General features: G+C 37.1%; 1 protein-coding gene across 2 annotated transcripts in view; it reads right to left on the bottom strand.

Annotated features, from left to right (window-relative positions):
- LOC117332715 (squamous cell carcinoma antigen recognized by T-cells 3-like) overlaps window positions 1-20,889 on the bottom strand; it is a 45,128-nt gene that overhangs the window by 23,888 nt on the left and 351 nt on the right. For both annotated transcript variants that reach the window (XM_033891723.1, XM_033891722.1), the window contains exons 2-15: window positions 20,364-20,490; window positions 19,420-19,524; window positions 18,035-18,219; window positions 16,844-16,949; window positions 15,939-16,063; window positions 15,027-15,182; window positions 12,945-13,083; window positions 11,826-11,933; window positions 10,885-10,947; window positions 5,732-5,787; window positions 5,201-5,310; window positions 4,248-4,360; window positions 903-979; window positions 108-341 (exon numbers count right to left, since the gene is read on the bottom strand). In XM_033891723.1, the coding sequence (XP_033747614.1) occupies window positions 108-341; window positions 903-979; window positions 4,248-4,360; window positions 5,201-5,310; window positions 5,732-5,787; window positions 10,885-10,947; window positions 11,826-11,933; window positions 12,945-13,083; window positions 15,027-15,182; window positions 15,939-16,063; window positions 16,844-16,949; window positions 18,035-18,219; window positions 19,420-19,524; window positions 20,364-20,490 (1,704 nt within the window). The remainder of the gene's footprint in view (window positions 1-107; window positions 342-902; window positions 980-4,247; window positions 4,361-5,200; window positions 5,311-5,731; window positions 5,788-10,884; window positions 10,948-11,825; window positions 11,934-12,944; window positions 13,084-15,026; window positions 15,183-15,938; window positions 16,064-16,843; window positions 16,950-18,034; window positions 18,220-19,419; window positions 19,525-20,363; window positions 20,491-20,889) is intronic.

The raw sequence follows: 20,889 nt of genomic DNA, 5'->3' as shown, positions 1-20,889 counted from the left end.
TAAGTCTGGCTTTGCCAACATTAAGACATTTTCAGAAACACAAGCAAAAATGTCATTTAATACCACTAACATTTCTATACAACACAAAGGAGTGAAACAAAACTTACTTTTCTTTTCTCTGCTTTCTTCTGTCCATCATTTTCAGAATCTTCCACTTTTATCTTTTGCTGATCTGCTGACTTTGGTTGAACTTCTGACCTTTGCTCACCCCCTACCCTTTGTTTTCCTTGAAACTGATTGGTTCTTTGCTGATCTGCACCTTTCTGACCTTTCTTCTGGAACTTTTTATCGCTCTTGTTTTGTTTCTTTTGCTCCAGAATAGCTGCCTCTTTCTCAGCTGCCTTTAAATTTATTCATGATTCTGAGTTTACTTTCACCTTTAGCAGTTGGGCAAAAATGAGGCTGAAGGACCATTCATTATTTCAAGGGTAGGAAAGAAAGCCCTCATCCTAATTTCACTGTCTTACCCTCAAATTTGGGAATTATCTTAAATGAATACAAGAGGCCCAGATGGCCTGTATTGTTCACTTGGACATTTGGGTTATCATGGCAAAAAATGCTCATATAAGTTATACAAGTATATATTCCCATATCTTGATCTCCTGTCACCATGCATAGAAGTCAATATTTTCTTTTCTAACTAACATTTAGCTTTCTGATTCCACAGATGATTCAAAGCAAATTCAGTTGAAATAGACTCAACTGTAATACCCATTTAAACTTCCTCTATTGATCAAAATCCATCAACCCATGCAGAAGAATGATTGAAAGGATTGACCCTTAATTCCCTTACTGGACCCGGCCCCTCCACTCCCTGGGGAGCTAGAATCTCCATTTAAATATATAAGCCCACTAGGCCCTTCGATTATCTAATAAATCCAGTATAAATGAGTAAGAGCTACCTGTTGCCTTCTCTCCATTATCCTGGCCATCTGAGCTTCACACTTGGATACAGCCATATCATACTCCTCAATGCTACCTGTATAATGATAAAACATATGTCAACTTGGTAAGATGCTTCCTAAGAATTCAACGAAAGTGTATATGTCACACTGAGTTGGTAAGCTACCAGCTGCTTCCTACTGATTGGACAAGGGAGCATGTCACCCTGGTAAGATACTAGCTAAGAGTATATGTCACCCTGAGCCTGTTAAGATACTAGCTGAAAGAGTATATGTCACCCTGAGCCTGTTAAGATACTATTTGTTTCCTACCAAATCAATTCAACGATAGTGTATTAGCCCTGGTAAGATGCTAGTTGCTTCATACTGATTCAGTGAAAGAGTATATGTCACCCTTAGCCTGGTAAGCTGCTCCCTACTGAATCGACAAGGGAACATGTCTTCCTGGTAAGATACTAACTTCTTCCTACATATTCAGTGAAAGAGCATGTTACCCAGGTAAGATACTAACCTCTTCCCACCGACTCAACAAGGAAGTGTGTCACCCTGGTAAGATACTAACTTCTTCCTGCCAACTCAACAAGGAAGTGTGTTACCCAGGTAAGATACTAACCTCTTCCCACCGACTCAACAAGGAAGTGTGTCACCCTGGTAAGATACTAACTTCTTCCTACATATTCAGTGAAAGAGCATGTTACCCAGATAAGATACTAACCTCTTCCCACCGACTCAACAAGGAAGTGTGTCACCCTGGTAAGATACTAACTTCTTCCTACATATTCAGTGAAAGAGCATGTTACCCAGATAAGATACTAACCTCTTCCCACCGACTCAACAAGGAAGTGTGTCACCCTGGTAAGATACTAACTTCTTCCTACATATTCAGTGAAAGAGCATGTTACCCAGGTAAGATACTAACCTCTTCCCACCGACTCAACAAGGAAGTGTGTTACCCAGGTAAGATACTAACCTCTTCCCACCGACTCAACAAGGAAGTGTGTCACCCAGGTAAGATACTAACTTCTTCCCACCGACTCAACAAGGAAGTGTGTCACCCAGGTAAGATACTAACTTCTTTCCACCGACTCAACAAGGAAGTGTGTCACCCAGGTAAGATACTAACTTCTTCCCACCGACTCAACAAGGAAGTGTGTCACCCAGGTAAGATACTAACTTCTTCCCACCGACTCAACAAGGAAGTGTGTCACCCAGGTAAGATACTAACCTCTTCCCACCGACTCAACAAGGAAGTGTGTCACCCTGGTAAGATACTAACTTCTTCCCACCGACTCAACAAGGAAGTGTGTCACCCTGGTAAGATTATAAGATTCTTTCAGATGTGTGTATGTACGATAGGGATATTCCACCCGAGGCTTGCCGAGGGTTTTACCACATTTTGTGATCCCGAGGGTGGAATATCCCTATCCTACATACACACATAATGAAAGAGTCTTTTTCTCTCATACCACTACCAAATTTCTGGAGAAAGGGTCCCTCAGCCATCCATTTTCTTCATTTTTTTATTTTTTTTATTTGACGTTTTTACTAAAAATACTTATGATATTCTGAAAGATCATACCCGATTTTGGCAAACTGTGTTTGCACACAAATTTCATTCCTTCTGTGCTTAAGTGAAAAACGAATGAACAATTCGCCGATAAAAATTGCCGTAACTTGACCGACTTTTGACGTGGCCGTGATCAAATTGTCAACATCCGAGAAAAAGAAGTTCTATCAACAATACTTTGAAAAATCCAATGCTGAAATGATTTTTTCCAATTTTACTTATGATTTGATTTGCCCCTCGACATATTTGATCATTTCACGGAACACACTGTACTTTGTATTGCCAAGCCACATTTTTTTTTATAAAATACTACGTCACTACGTGACGTCACGTCACGACTGTCATTGGAATTCCATTCATACAAATGTAGTTCAAGGCTATTGAGAGTGATGTTGATCTCGATCGCCATGACGCGGCAACGTTTCTCGGGTGGTCATTTTAAATTCACAGTGATTTTGGCAACTTCATGTGTGAACCGGCGAACAGTGACTCGATACGAGTATTCGATCATTTCTGTAACATAGGATTATATGTGTTTAACCAGTTTTCTTGATAGAATGACGAAGGTAGGTCCATCGATAACGATGAAAGGCTAGGATAACAGTTAGTTTTCCTGGTTACTCTACACAAATATACAGTAGGTCCTAGACTCTGTGTTAAAAATATAATAAATATTTCTTTATATGAATATCGAGGGGTGTCATTTGTACCGAATGTTCCAAATACACGGGTTATATTACTGAGTTCAGTAGGCCTACTGACAGTAGAGTGAACAATCCAGGCCCCTGTGCTGACAGAAACGGAACCATTTCATCGGTTATGATGTTTGACATTTTCTTTTTTATAAACTTTTGTTTATTTATGGCTTTTATTCAACTTCCTATCATTGCCAGGTGATTGTGTGTGTTTGCATGTTTTTAATGGCAAATGACAAACCTGTAGGGTAGGCAAGTCTGTACTGTAACTGTTACAACAGGCCTGTAGACCTAGTCTACTATGTTATAGGCCTACTGTAGTACAGTAATGAAGATATATTTTCGCTCAGATGAAATGTCTAATCGTTTAACCGTGCAGCCCTATTAGTTTATAGCTGATATGATATATATTTATCTCAGAATGTGTGTATTTTTATAGTTAAATCCAACGTTTCAACCGACACCGACGATATAATAAATCTAAGGACTGTCAAATGTAAATACAAGCACACGATGTTGTAAGAGTTGTCCCCCTTGAACGTAAATTACTCCGCGCGCGTGAAATGCTATGTAAGATAGATTTATCTTACATACCTATCTTACATGGGCAAACTCTATCCAACATGGCGTGATATGAGAGAAACTAACTTCTTCCTACATATTCAATGAAATTGCATGTTACCCAGGTAAGATACTAACTTCTTCCCACCGACTCAACAAGGAAGTGTGTCACCCAGATAAGATACTAACTTCTTCCTACCAATTGAATGAAAGAGTATGTCACTGCTGTAGGATAAAAGTACTCAACATTGCTTTATCAAGTATCAATTTTACACCTAGGAAACTTAGGTAAATTGTTCCCGGAGGGGGAGTATGTCACCCTGGTAAGATACTAGCTACTTCCTTCTGACTCGGATAAGGAGAACTTCTTTACAGCTAAATAGAGGTTAAGTCTAGTAAGCTAGGTGTCCTGGGTTTTATCTCTGATGAAGGCTGTGGAATCAATATACAAAGTATAATAATGATATTCAAAAGTACATACCCTTTAATACAATTCAGGATATGAGAAAAGATTTTATGTACCTTCTTCTCGTTCAAAGTTAGTGTAAGCTTCTACTATGCTCTCTGGCCAGTCAGTGACAGAGTTAAGTGCCCTTGTCAAAACTCTTCGGCAATGTTTGTTGTTTCCATACATTCTGAATCAATAACATATAAAAATCACTATCTTATAATGAGTTAGTACACACAAGTGCCAACCCACCACAAAGCAGATTATTCTTGGTCCTCAATACACAAAATGGCCAATCCTCTATACTTGGGAGTGGGACTTTTTGTTTAGTTTTTTTAATTTCAGACAAAATGAAATATTGATAGTAAAACTTCTTTATTATTCTTTATTTTGTTGTCATTTTTCTTGCAAAAAAACCCCAAAACTTTTGAAGAAATCAGTAGAGTATCTACTTTAATACATAACTGGTCTTCAATTCTGTTTCATATTTCATGAGTAAAGTGTTGGATTATCTTATCACCTCTATTAAGCAACAAAATGACCCAAAATTAGTGAATGGAAATCAGTTAAAATTTCAACATCGATGATCGGATAAAATCAGTTTGTGTCAATCAATCAATTTTCAATTATTTATCAGTTAGCCTACTGTTTGACAATCCTTTAAAAGATATTACTTTTTCGTTACTCCGGGATTGAATAAGCCTATATTTTCTCCAAAGCAGAGTTTGTGGCCATTTTGATTTTATACTAGCTTTACTCCGAGTAGTTTCCTATTTTTATTTTCTATCATATACTATCATATATTTCTGTTCTGTCTTTAGTGAAATTAAAAAGTGGAACTTGCACTTCTGGTTTTGAAAACATTAATCGATGTTGACATCTCACAATGGATCATTGAAAATTGGTTGTCTTTCCAATTTGATATCGATTATAATCAATAAGGACAACACTACCCAAAATCAAGTCACATTTTAACAGAGTATCATTAATATCTTTAGTTTAATTTGTAAAACCTTTTGATAAATACCTTTCCATCTTGTAGAACTCGAGCCACATAGTCGCCTCATTGCCATGTCCTTCTGTCATGATTTCGCTCCACAACTCCCGAGCCTTCACCACATTTTTACAGAACTTTGCCTGCAGCGACATTAAGACAGAGTATATTTAAGGTCCAAGACTCTCTGATGATGGAAGAACAGAATTGGCTAGGTCAGAAAGTTGAATACATGGTTTATACGGAATTTGAGTCAAATTTCAAGGCTTTTGCAAGTCTTTTTGTCATATAAATCTAAGGACTTTTCATAGACTTTTCAGGGAGTGATAAAATTTAGGAGATATTTTGATAGTTGTGTAACAGAGTTACATAGTTTTTCATGTCTTAATTCCTGTCATATTAACAAGTTTGATATGCAAAAGTACAATATGGATGTAAACATGACATTAAACTGGTCGTATGTAACAGTTGCATCAAAGATTTCAAAGTAAATATAGCTCACAATTTCATGGTAACACTCTGGTGTTTTGAGGGACATATCAAAATCAAATAAATGAAAGCTACCTCAATATTTGCCCAGTACTGCCGTAATGTTCCAAACGGATCTCCATCTTCATAACCTGTCAAAAGAGTATATACAACATCACAAAATACTGAAATCAAGTGAAAACAACATAAATGCCCTAACTCCTTTTTGTGGTTCCCTTGTTGTTTGTTTTTGTTTAACATCCTATTAACAGCCAGGGTCATTTAAGGACGTGCCAGGTTTTGGAGGTGGAGGAAAGCCGGAGTACCTGGTAACTGCCCCACGTAGGTTTCGAACTCGCAACCCAGTGGTGGAGGGCTAGTGTTAAAGTGTCGGTACAACTTAACCACTCGGCCACCGCGGCCCCAACTCCTTTTTGAGAATAAACAAGGATGGATATATTGCAACTGCAATACAAAGTCCCCTGCCTGACCCAGGGGTGCAACTATTTATTTCCCATTTTTTAAACTACGTGTTATACTGATCACGTATACCAAGTTTCGTTAAAATCGGAGTAGTACTTTAGGATTGTCCGGACAAGTCTCAACCAATGAGAAGTCGGCGGCCATTTTGAAAATTGGTTTTTCGAAAAAAAAATGGTGGATGCACAACTACATGTTATACTGATCATGTATACCAAGTTTCGTTAAAATCGGAGAAGTACTTTAGGAAGAGTTGTCCGGACAAGTCTCAACCAATGAGAAGTCGGCGGCCATTTTGAAAATTAGTTTTTCGAAAAAAACAATGGTGGATGCACAACTACATGTTATACTGATCATGTATACCAAGTTTCGTTAAAATCAGAGTAGTGCTTTAGGAGGAGTTGTCCGGACCAGCCTTAACCAATGAGAAGCCGGCGGCCATTTTGAAAATTGGTTTTTCGAAAAAACAAATGTGGGATGCACAACTACATGTTATACTGATCATGTATACCAAGTTTCATTAAAATCTGAGTAGTACTTTAGAAGGAGTTGTCCGGACAACTATTGCATGACAGACAGACGGACAGACAGACAGACAGACAGACGGACGGAGGGTAAACCTATAGTCCCCCCGTTTTTCAAACGGCAGGGGACTAATTATTAACAAGAGATCCCAGAGGGATCTTGGCGCCCACCATTGAATGATCTTCATAGGTTCCATGTCAGATTGATCTTTTCTCTACTTTTCCCTTCATTTTACTAATCTGTGCAAATTGAGACATCCCTCCAGTACTTTTCAAACAAGGGAATCCTAGCTATATAAGAAATTTGAGATTTAACGATAATGGCTGTTTGTTTGCCAGGTTGTTTTCAGGACAGACTGGTCCAAAAATGCAATACAAGGGACCAAGGGGAACCTACTTATGAAATTTGAGAAAGATCTATTCAGTACTTTCTCAGAAATAGCGATAACAAACTTCAATTGTCAAAATCCAAGATGGCGGTCTGTCGGCCATGTTGTTTTCCAATTGATCTCAAAATGCAATAAGCATAACGAGCCACCAAGGGGAACCTCCATATGAAATTTGAGAAAGATCCATTCAGTACTTTCTCAGAAATAGCGATAACAATCTTCGATTGTCAAAATCCAAGATGGCTGCCTGTCGGCCATATTGTTTTCAGATTGGTCTCAAAACGCAATATGCATAACTAGGCACCAAGGGAAACTTACATATGAAATTTCAGAAAGATCCATTCAGTACTTTCTCAGAAATAGTAATAACAAACTTCAATTGTCAAAATCCAAGATGGCTGCCTGTCGGCCATATTGTTATCTGATTGGTCTCAAAACGCAATATGCATAACTAGGCACCAAGGGGAACCTACATATGAAATTTCAGATAGATCCATTCAGTACATTCTCAGAAATAGCGATAACAAACTTCAATTGTCAAAATCCAAGATGGCTGCCTGTCGGCCATGTTGTTTTCCAATTGATCTCAAAATGCAATATGCATAACTAGGCACCAAGGGGAACCTACATATGAAATTTGAGAAAGATCCCTTCAGTACTTTCTCAGAAATAGCGATAACAAACTTCAATTGTCAAAATCCAAGATGGCTGCCTGTCGGCCATGTTGTTTTCAGATTGGTCTCAAAACGCAATATGCATAACTAGGCACCAAGGGGAACCTACACATGAAATTTGAGAAAGATCCCTTCAGTACTTTCTGAGAAATAGCGATAACAATCTTCAATTGTCAAAATCCAAGATGGCTGCCTGTCGGCCATATTGTTTTCCGATTGGTCTCAAATTGCAATATGCATAACTAGGCAGCAAGGGGAACCTACATATGAAATTTGAGAAAGATCCCTTCAGTACTTTCTCAGAAATAGCGATAACAGACTTCAATTGTCAAAATCCAAGATGGCTACCTGTCGGCCATGTTGTTATCCGATTGGTCCCAAAATGCAATTTGCATAACTAGGCACCAAGGGGAACCTTCATATGAAATTTGAGAAAGATCCATTCAGTACTTTCTCAGAAATAGCGATAACAAACTTCAATTGTCAAAATCCAAGATGGCTGCCTGTCGGCCATATTGTTTTCAGATTGGTCTCAAAATGCAATATGCATAACTACGCACCAAGGGAAACTTACATATGAAATTTCAGAAAGATCCCTTCAGTACTTTCTGAGAAATAGCGATAACAAACTTCAATTGTCAAAATCCAAGATGGCTGCCTGTCGGCCATTTTGTTTTCCGATTGGTCTCAAAACGCAATATATATAACTAGGCACCAAGGGGAACCTACACATGAAATTTGAGAAAGATCCCTTCAGTACTTTCTGAGAAATAGCGATAACAATCTTCAATTGTCAAAATCCAAGATGGCTGCCTGTCGGCCATATTGTTTTCCGATTGGTCTCAAATTGTAATATGCATAACTAGGCAGCAAGGGGAACCTACATATGAACTTTGTGAAAGATCCCTTAAGTACTTTCTCAGAAATAGCGATAACAGACTTCAATTGTCAAAATCCAAGATGGCTACCTGTCGGCCATGTTGTTATCCGATAGGTCCCAAAATGCAATTTGCATAACTAGGCACCAAGGGGAACCTTCATATGAAATTTCAGAAAGATCCCTTCAGTACTTTCTCAGAAATAGCGATAACAAACTTCAATTGTCAAAATCCAAGATGGCTGCCTGTCGGCCATATTGTTTTCAGATTGGTCTCAAAATGCAATATGCATAACTACGCACCAAGGGAAACTTACATATGAAATTTCAGAAAGATCCATTCAGTACATTCTCAGAAATAGCGATAACAAACTTCAATTGTCAAAATCCAAGATGGCTGCCTGTCGGCCATGTTGTTTTCCGATTGGTCTCAAATTGCAATATGCATAACTAGGCACCAAGGGGAACCTACATATGAAATTTGAGAAAGATCCCTTCAGTACATTCTCAGAAATAGCGATAACAAACTCCAATTGTCAAAATCCAAGATGGCTGCCTGTCGGCCATGTTGTTTTCAGATTGGTCTCAAAACGCACTATGCATAACTAAGCACCAAGGGGAACCTACACATGAAATTTGAGAAAGATCCCTTCAGTACTTTCTGAGAAATAGCGATAACAATCTTCAATTGTCAAAATCCAAGATGGCTGCCTGTCGGCCATATTGTTTTCCGATTGGTCTCAAATTGCAATATGCATAACTACGCACCAAGGGGAACCTACATATGAAATTTGAGAAAGATCCCTTACGTACTTTCTCAGAAATAGCGATAACAAACTTCAATTGTCAAAATCCAAGATGGCTACCTGTCAGCCATGTTGTTATCCGATTGGTCCCAAAATGCAATTTGCATAACTAGGCACCAAGGGGAACCTTCATATGAAATTTCAGAAAGATCCCTTCAGTACTTTCCAGAAATAGCGATAACAAACTTCAATTGTCAAAATCCAAGATGGCTGCCTGTCGGCCATATTGTTTTCAGATTGGTCTCAAAATGCAATATGCATAACTACGCACCAAGGGAAACTTACATATGAAATTTCAGAAAGATCCATTCAGTACATTCTCAGAAATAGCGATAACAAACTTCAATTGTCAAAATCCAAGATGGCTGCCTGTCGGCCATGTTGTTTTCCGATTGGTCTCAAATTGCAATATGCATAACTAGGCACCAAGGGGAACCTACATATGAAATTTGAGAAAGATCCCTTCAGTACATTCTCAGAAATAGCGATAACAAACTCCAATTGTCAAAATCCAAGATGGCTGCCTGTCGGCCATGTTGTTTTCAGATTGGTCTCAAAACGCAATATGCATAACTAAGCACCAAGGGGAACCTACACATGAAATTTGAGAAAGATCCCTTCAGTACTTTCTGAGAAATAGCGATAACAATCTTCAATTGTCAAAATCCAAGATGGCTGCCTGTCGGCCATATTGTTTTCCGATTGGTCTCAAATTGCAATATGCATAACTACGCACCAAGGGGAACCTACATATGAAATTTGAGAAAGATCCCTTACGTACTTTCTCAGAAATAGCGATAACAAACTTCAATTGTCAAAATCCAAGATGGCTACCTGTCAGCCATGTTGTTATCCGATTGGTCCCAAAATGCAATTTGCATAACTAGGCACCAAGGGGAACCTTCATATGAAATTTCAGAAAGATCCCTTCAGTACTTTCTCAGAAATAGCGATAACAAACTTCAATTGTCAAAATCCAAGATGGCTGCCTGTCGGCCATGTTGTTTTCCGATTGGTCTCAAAACGCAATATGCATAACTAGGCACCAAGGGGAACCTACACATGAAATTTGAGAAAGATCCCTTCAGTACTTTCTGAGAAATAGCGATAACAAGAATTGTTTACGGAAGGACGGACGGACGGACGGACGGAGGGACGGAGGGAGGGACGGACGACGGACCACGGACGCAGGGTGATTTGATTAGCCCACCATCTGATGATGGTGGGCTAATAAATGCTGATTCAAAATTGTAAGACATGATGGCCTTTATGCTCGAGCAACACTTGTATGGAACATACAATTTTTGAGGAATACAAATGTGAACAAAATTTCATTCAGGTAGCAGTAACAATGAAGGAAAGAAGGCCGGAATGAGAATCCAGACGGAAAAACATAGCGGACAGACAGTAATTGTTTTCAGATTTCTTTCATTTTCTTTTGTAGAAAGTTGAATTTTACATATATTGCACTAAGATTTCAATAATAATTTGTTATTTACCGGCCAAGTGTTCCACAGCTTTCACTAGTGTCAGACGAAACAGTTCCAGGGCTTCCTCATGATCTGAATGAAGACCAAACAAGCTGACATGATTCAGAAAATATCAAATTAACTTTTCATCAGAAGCTGTATATATACAGGTTACTATATAGGGTATTCGAGTGGCCATCATGATGAAAATGAGAGTACTGAGTTTTTGTTCTCTTACCCAGGACAGTTGTATCCATACTTCAGTGTGGGATTTATTTCCTTTTCACTGCCATGAGGCAAGGAAATGTCACATGCTATATCTTTTATTCTCATCTTAACTGTCTGGCACATGACGTTTCCAAGAAAGTGACATCATAACTAAAATTACTTAAAATACAATGGTCTTTCTGACCTATCTACCACAAGGGAGGTAATGGCAATCAAATTTAAAAATTGGAAATATCAATAGGTTATAAAACGTATTGTAATTCTGATATCATTATGTACAATTAAAAGACCTATCATCTGTATGTGTATGAGATGGAATTACCTCAATCTTGGGCTGACTTTCCGTAACATCTCATTTTCAGCTTCAGCAATATACAAAAGTTTCTATATACCAAAGGAAAGGGAATTCCTCAAGCTCCAACAATATACAATTATAGTTTCTATATACTAAAGGAAAGGGAATTCCTCCAGCTTCATAGGGCTTTTTCGTACTGGTTTGGGATTGGGCCTTTTTTGTCTAATTTTGAGAATAAAATTGGTGAACTGGGACAAATTTGTTCAGGAGTAAACAGCAAATTTTGGGAATGTGGCTGAAATATGAAATAATTTCAATTGGGAACCGGGGTCCATTAACAACCACAAAAAGCTCTCAGAAAAAAACCCTGCTTCAGCAATATACAAAAGATTCTAATCAAAGGAAGATAGATTCCCCCAATCAACATCAAATTGAATGATGTACAGACCTTCGTCCCACTTGATCCTACGGCGGAGGTAGTCAATGTATGTACTCCACACCAGCAGGTAGTCTGCACCACTACTGAAGCCCGACAGGAGAGCTTTATCTATCAATTCTGTTGGAAAAATCCGCGCGTTACATATTTAAATAGTGATTTCAAGGGAACAATTAATTATGAGCAGTGGGGAGTCTTAAAATAGTGCAGGCCTCCCTTCTACCATATAATTATTTCAAGAAAAGCTTAAATGAAACAAGACGCCAGTCCAGTGTTAATAGTATATACTGTAGCATATAATGGGTTTTTTTACTGATTTGGTGAGGGAGCAATATATTTTACCTGGTAGATTCATTTTTCAATTGCTTGAGGTGCTGCATCTCTGACAAAGAGTAAGGGCTACTCCAGTAAAATATCTACCTAACAGGAAGATTCTAGGTTTGTCAAACAGGAACCACCCATAGAAGTGATTAAAAGTCAAACAGTGCTATACAACAGGTGAAATTTTCTCCAGCACACACCATGCATAGATTTCCCTTTTTCCTTGATTACTCCAAAGGGCTTTTCCAGTAAAACAGGACTCCAGGTTTGGTTAAGGGGTACCACCTATAGAATTTATTTAACAAATCAATAGCAGCAATAGGAAGGCAATCCAACCATGTATAGAAGTGATTTATTGTGGAGTCCTGGGGTCAGGTAAATATTTTAATGGAATAGCCCTAAAGGATATATATATTACTTAACAGCCCTAAATACTATCGACTGGAAGAAAGAATAGATTGTGGTATACGTATACAATGTATTTTTTTTATACAATACCAAAAGTTACATACTTGAAGCTATTACCACTCCTCAAAAAAATTCTATCATCCTCAGCCTCTCTATTTACATAATTTCTGAACCCATGCCACAAGTAGGAAGTTACAGTGATAAGTAGTGTATGAGAGAGAGCCAGGACAAGATAAAGTGTGGAAGGATGGAAAAATGGAAGGACAGAGGGACACCATGCAAAACTATAGTCCCTCCAAGCTCTCAAAGGGGGACTAAGTAATAGGATACCTTTAAAGGTCAAACTAATTATTCCAAATCTTGGATGAAAACTAACAACCTGGAGATTATGGAATCTCTTACCTTTGATTTTGTCGTGAGGTTCCTGGTGGCGTTCCATAGCCAACATGTACTTGTGCCAAAGTTTACCACACCAGGGACAGTTCCGTACTGACCGCTCATATACAGGTAACGCCACAGACTTGACCTTCAGTTTCTCGTCCTGACAACATAATATAATCTCCATGTTTATGACATCACTTTAAGATGTTTCAATAGATCATATTATGGTATAACATGAACTATTTCTGGGTACTTTTGAAGGATAGGAAATGAAAAGGATCACGCTTTTTTTCCAAGAAGTCCATTCAAATTTTATAGAGATACCCTATTTCATCTGAAAGTAATGCCATTTGTAAAACACCCAGTGCAAACTCTGATAGATACATACTTTACTGCACAGGAACTTGGCATATATTTCAATCCACATTCATACATGTGTATATGCATTTGATACTATGATATGCAGTATATAATTATATATATGGACCATGGCTTGGCAATTTGTGTCAAGTCCCTGTGTTTTAGTGGGTACACCAAATAAACAAAAAGCAGTACCCCACTAGCCAAGTATTTTCATTACATTTTTCATATGTATTTTCATGGTTTCCTCATGCAATAATGAAAATGGCAAATGTTCATCAGGTAGCAGTGTACAGTAAAAATGCCCAATTCTGAAAAATATGGCACATGTTTTAGATATGTCAGTTAACCCTACATATTATCTCTAAAAAAGTATATATATATTTGTAATCTGTACAACATTTGCAATTTTAATACAGCTCTGAAGGATAAGTAAACTTTTATTTTCTGTGACTTTTAGAGTTGTGAATACCATGGTAACAGCTTGAAAAATATTGCAAAATATTATGATATTTGACCCAAAATGACACAATTCTCTACACAATTTTTTTTCTGAAACCTACATTTTGTATTTGAAATTAAATATCTCTATCCTAAAGACAGAATTAATGTTGTTTCGACATATGTTGTAAATTAAGTTTTCCTGCTATCTTACATTTTCGGTGGGCTTCCATTTTTTGCTGTAGGCAAAACTAAATTTCCTGTGTAAACACACTTTCGGAAAATCCGGAAATTTAAAATCCGGAACCAATTTATTAATTTTTGTTTTAACAAATGTGAAGCCTGTATGTACTACTTCATACTGAATATACCAATTATAGTGTACATTTATTTTTTCATTTTTTATGCATATCATAATACAGGAGTTATTTGCTTAACAAAAAAATCGCCCATGGCCAGGCTGTCCTACTGTAGTGTGCTACCTTAATGACCAGCCTGTCCTACTGTAGTGTGCTACCTTAATGACCAGCCTGTCCTACTGTAGTGTGCTACCTTAATGACCAGGCTGTCCTACTGTAGTGTGCTACCTTAATGACCAGGCTGTCCTACTGTAGTGTGCTACCTTAATGACCAGCCTGTCCTACTGTAGTGTGCTACCTTAATGACCAGCCTGTCCTACTGTAGTGTGCTACCTTAATGACCAGCCTGTCCTACTGTAGTGTTCTACCTTAATGACCAGGCTGTCCTACTGTAGTGTGCTACCTTAATGACCAGCCTGTCCTACTGTAGTGTGCTACCTTAATGACCAGGCTGTCCTACTGTAGTGTGCTACCTTAATGACCAGCCTGTCCTACTGTAGTGTGCTACCTTAATGACAAACAGTTCATGATATACAGTGTGGATTGTTGGTTGAACCAGTGGTAACACACTCTCTGTCACCATGAGGCCAGGGTTCAATTCCCCAATTAAACATAAAAAAAATTTGGAGACCCCCTTCCCGACAACCTGGGTTTTCTCTGGGTATTCTGTTTTCCTGTCACAATTAGATCCCTTGCCCGCTTCCATCTGGTCTGACAAGAGTAATTGGTACAAGATAAATTAACTTGTTCGTATTGGTTGTGAGATAAATAATGAAAAGTTTTCAGCAAGTTCTCACACAAAATACAACACTATAGTTATCCGCTGAATAATATTGTAGTCCTGTAAGAAGATTCTATCCTTATTAGGCTCGACATGTGTCCTTTGTATTGCACAGTGATGATACATTATAAAGATAATGATATTGAAAGTCAAGGAACAAACCAAATATTTAGTATACTGGAGCCACAGGTCGGAGTCGAGACTGTTCTCCTGTATGGCCCTCTCAAATATGCACTGTATCCGGGTTGGGTTGCCTTCTTTTAATTCAAAGTCAATATAAGTCTTGTATTCTGTAAGTCTTGGTGTCTCGCTAGCTTCCTGTAATATCACAAACCCAAAATACATTAACCCAGGCCAAAACAAACCAAATGCTAGATAATGGTAATATATCACAGTTACACAAGTTTGGGAATCCCAGATTTGACTTATTAATTTAAATGTTTGTTTTTCTACAAAAAACATTTTTCTGCAAAATGAATGAACTAAGTAAATTTTACCATCACACCCAGCAGTTCTTAATCTTGTCATAAATAAATTTTTAACATTCTCAAGAATTTACCAAAACATTGATTTTTTAACTTATTTCAACTAATTTTTGTTATTAAAGAGAGTTAGCATTAATAGGAATTTTCAAGACGATTTCTGTAAAATATTGAATCTGGCACAGATCTAAATTTCAGTCAGGACCATCTACAGATCATATGCAGACTAACCACAACTTGTACTGGTTCAATTTGATAATCATTTTAGGGGAAGCCACTTTGTGTATGGATCATCTGTGAACCATACACAACACTTCAGTGATAGCACTCTTTTGATAATAGCTTCAATTCAGGAAATGAAGCAATACATTTTTTTCAAGATGGATGTAATGGCAGCCATGTTGAAAATATTTTATTCCTTTATTTCCTGAAAATGCCCTAATGACCATATATAGCTAGTACTGGTCCTGTCTCTGTATTACAATACATTTAGGAAAAGTGATAAAAAGGATGGCTGACAGACAAAAGATATAAATTAGACCTAAAGAAGATGACTAACGCCCCCACTATGAGATAAGTTGATAACACTAACCAGAGATTGCTCCAGAGGTTTGATCTTATCCAGGCTAACACAAGATTTTTTGTATGTCTGCTCTGTGTAGTTGTCCAGATCTTCCTGCAGCCAGTCTTTGTATTCACAGTATGTCTCCTTCATATCTTCAACACAGAGAAAAATAGACAGAATGTCTGCAAATCATCTGTTTTAAAATTATCTCTACAGTAAACATTTCCCAAGACAAACAGGCTAGTAAATTAAAGAATATGGCTCATTCACCTTATTCAGGCCTTGGCAGTCTTTGTAGTGATTAGCCCCGGAAAGAAAATTATTATTTATCTTTATTTCACAATCAAACAACTCTGGTCCAACTGTTCAAACCATTTATATGTGCAAGATGCCAGACCATCCCAGTGAAAATAAACAATAATTCAACATTTACCGTTTACGTAGTGTTAACTTTACCTGAAAAACGGCCTATGCCTGCTTAACTTAGGAAAATAATAGTAACATTTTCTTTCAGAATTGCAAAGATATTTGACGCTTCTTCATTTTGTGAAATTAACACACTTTTTTAGCTTGGGGAAAAGAGTCTGTGTTCAGGAATGTAAAGCTGGACAAACAAGCATACCGGGTATTGATAAAGCAATACATGTCCCCTACTAGTTCCTGTTAAAAAAAAACTTAACCTTGACCCAAAATCCTTGGAACTTGAAATTTTCTTAGATACCATGGTCCTTTATCATTGTGAGGAGCTTGATCAAAATCCCTCAAGGAATGAAGCCTCTAGGTCACTGACAAACCTTGGCGTATGTGTATGTCTGTATAAGATGGTTGGAGAGGAAACTTAAAGTCTCTCCAGTTTCATTGTTAGGGGACTAAATATCTCTCTTGTTAAGTTACTGTGGATGTAACATGTATACTATCCACACAACACTTACCAAACAGTGGAATGGATAGTTGACGTTTAAATAAGGTGTTCACTCTTTGGTGCTGCGCCTTAAATGCCTTTTCCTGTTCCTGACTGGCAACTTGACCTGGCTGGGGCTATAAAACAATCACATTGTACATGTACATGCCCTATTTGGTTTTTTTGTTTTTTTTTGCTTTGCATTTTTTTTCCTTCTTTACATTTTATTTTTCTACAATTTAAGACAGTATTTCTATTTGTTGTTAAGTAAAACATATTCTGAAAGGGTTCTAAAATCATACTTTTCCACATTTCAATTCTTATACAAATACCATATTTATATATGGAAGTAAGCCCATGTTTCGTAATGTAAGCCTACCCATATATACTATTCATGGCATATTCAAGTAAAATTTCTTTCCTTTCAGAGGACTCCAGATATGAAATTATATGCATGGTGGATGTAAGAGAAAAAGTGAATTGTTATATGACATAATTTAATTTAATCAAATTTTTTGGGGTTTCTTGTTTGATAAACCTGCAGTCCTCCTGTTGGTTTGAATAAAAGTCCTCAGTACAAATGCCATATTTTAAGTCAAAGTTTATACTAAGTCCTAGGTTTTATTGAAGGATGAATATGGTAATCAAGTTTATCTAATACAAAGTAGATATAAAAGTCATTTCAAACGAATGCACTTTAAATATTTAAGACTTTTAAAAAAACAAGCTTTAAAGATTTATAAAAGGTTACTTGGACAAGTTACATGGCAAATATATTTACCCTCAGTCTTTTAGCTAATGAGAAAATTTGTTTCAAAGAAAAAAATAATTGAAGAATAACACCACCGTATGAGGTAAGCCAAACAGCTGCTTATAAGCTTCAATGTGGTATAATTCCAGGGCTTTCCTATATATTTATATTTGAGTCCGAATAAAGGTCCCATTTCGAATTGTGTCCAACATCATCAAAATTCCCCCAAAATCATCAAACCTGGTATTTTTTATGTGATGATACAAAGTCAAGCTGTGAACTTTTTTCACTTTTGTGGCATGTAAAATTCCCAAGTTCAGATAGGCAGCAATTTCATGTAACAAGAGATTCTAATAGGTATATGATAAACACATCTTAATCTTATGACAACTCCGTTTATTACCAGTATTCACAGACCTAGGACTATTACATGTTAAAATGAAATTTACCAAAAACATTTAAAATATTTACCAGTAGGCCAGCCAGGATTGCATTCTCAAACTCACGGTAGGCTTCCCACAGATAGGCCCCTCTAGTAACGTGAAGCCCAGCGGCAGTCAGAGCGCGTTCTGCAACGGCACGTATGCGGTCAACACCACCCTTCAGACCCATTCCACCAATGGAGTATTGTACATACTCCAACCAGATTTGTACAGCTGTAAACAGATCCAATTTAATTTCACAATATGTAATATAATATTAACAGAATTAATCAAGAAAACCAGTGCTGTTCAGATCATTTTATGTCGATGATAATGGTTTGACTCGTCCTGGATACATTCACATTTATTTAGCTCTTGGCAGGTCTTAAGTAAGTCATGGCAAATCAAAGGCACACAACTCACTACTTGACTGGTATCAGACAAAAAATTGACTTATTTCTGAGCTGATGCATTTGTTTTAATGATCACAGAGGAGTGACAAATAAGTTCAAAGAAAACTAGAAAATGTCTATAAGACGTAAATGCCCCTGGTAGCACTGCCACTTGACATCCCGAAACACAGTTTGATGAGGATTGTATCAGCAGTTCCTGAGATTACCTTGTACCATTGTATCGGGATGGGACGGGACAGGACAGGACGCAACGGACATGGGTAACACTATATGCACCACCCCTCCCATTGCATGGCGGAGGCATAAAAAGCCAATCAATTTAACAGTATGGCGACCCGAGATTTGTTTGATGCACATCAAAAGATCAAAATCATCTTCTTTTTTTTATCTACAAGATGGCAGTGACCTGGCCTTCGATTTTGCCATGGTATATTCAAGGGGAGCAGAGAGCGAAAGAGAACATAACCCCTAGAGTATCAAGGATGGGTCTGACAACAACATGGAAACTTTAAGGAGTTATTGAGACTTACAGCAGGCTTCAAAAATGATTACCTGGTACAGTATAAATGAACAAAATCACTAAAAGATTCACTTTATAATATATAAAACAATTGTTTAAAACATAGCTGGATATTTATCTATAAATATATATCCCCATATTTTTATATTTTATATCCAGGTTTTCATATCCCCATGGTTTTTTTTTTCTTCTAATATATATTTAAATCCAAATATAGACCGTTTCCAAATGTTGTTTATTTCTCCAAATGAAATCATAAAAATTCAAAAAAACTTTAGATATGTTATTTTTTTATGCGAGGACACTAAATCCAGCGATACAAATGTTCACCATTTTTCTCCTACTTTAACACATTTGCTGCACCAAGAATTCCCAATTGCTGCCTAGTGGTAATTCATAATTTTCCAAAATGTTTAAAAACTATATCCAATATTTAATTCAAACTTGTTAAATCATTTCCTGGACAGAATACCCTTGACATCATGAATGGTGCATTCTTACAGAGATAGTCTTTGACTGCCCTCTCAAACAGCTGTTCAAGTTTACTCCTTTCAGTTTCTTCCGTGGCCAGTGGTATCTCATCCCGTAGCCAATCCAGCCATAGCTCTGTAATGAAAAACATGATTCATAGTATTAAACAATGACAACAGTTAACCATGACAATGAAAAACAGAATTCAATTTCCAAGACAATACAAGATATTTCACTTAGTAACATGTTAACAGAAAGTACTGTATCCAATGAATGGAAACACCAACAGCTACCTTTATGTCATGGCACTTATATTATAAAGAACTAAATTGGCTAAATGGTGCTACATCTCTGACAAAAAAGGAATGATGTCAAATTCAAAACATTGCATGTTCTGTCGACTCATACTGTACAACCGCATCATAAATATCGAAAGACACATCATGATATTACACATGATTGTTTTGGTAATGCAAAACCATGTGTTTGAGTTTAAAAAAAAAATTCAAATAAAACTTAAATTTTCATTAGTTTCAATTTCACTATATGTCAGAAGCGGACATGAAAGTGTGTACAATTTTCTGACTATGATGTATAATGCAGCACATTTTTTTGAAGAAACAGCCAGCTTTCCGAGTTGTGCATTGAAGACTGGTCCCCAAGCACCAACAGGATTTCTGCTGTCCTCATAGCCTTTTAGCAAATAAAATGACAAAAAGTAATCCACTATTTTCAAGAAGCCCACTCAATTTTACAGAGGGACTCCGTTTTAATTGTAAAGGTGCATGTGCCTGTTTATAAAATAAACAAGAACAACCCCTGACCAAATATTGAGACATGATGTATATTACATCTGTATTTGGTGAATTCCTCGAAAAAATAACTGCTTCCACAGAGATGATAATACTTTTCTCAAATTGACTTATGTAGTGCACTGCATCTATTGACAACCATGTATATACATATACTGTTACCTTCTGTTAAAGGGAATAGTTCACTCATCTTCTCTCTGGCATCCCTCAGACGACTAAGTTCTCCCATCTGACGCAGAATCTTTATAAGCTCTACATGGGAGTCATACATATATGGATTCTCCTCAATCTGGTAAGGAATATATATTAATATACATGTCATGTTAGAACTGAATCACTATCATCTAGCTGTTTCTGCTCAGGACCGAAATTCATCAATTTATTTTTAATGAATTCGAAGTATTTTCATTTTTCAAATCAAACAAGATTATTTGGTTAAACGGTCACTATATGAAACATTAAACTACGTAGTTAAACTCTGATTTGCAGCGCTTAACATGTCAAAAATCATTTACTGTGTAGGCTACTCCTTAACTAGCCCGAGTTTTCTCTGGCCCTGTCACCAATGACACCATGTCTACTCCTTAACATATACTGTATGAGTCCGCTCGGCCTGTTCGTCTACAAGGAATTATTGCGTATACACACACATATATAATATATACAGTATAAATACATTATGTCAGTG

This window comes from Pecten maximus, chromosome 8 (genome assembly GCF_902652985.1).
Source record: "Pecten maximus chromosome 8, xPecMax1.1, whole genome shotgun sequence".
Classification (NCBI taxonomy): domain Eukaryota; kingdom Metazoa; phylum Mollusca; class Bivalvia; order Pectinida; family Pectinidae; genus Pecten; species Pecten maximus.
Note: the sequence above shows the minus strand (reverse complement) of the source record. Positions and strands in the feature narration are given on the sequence as shown.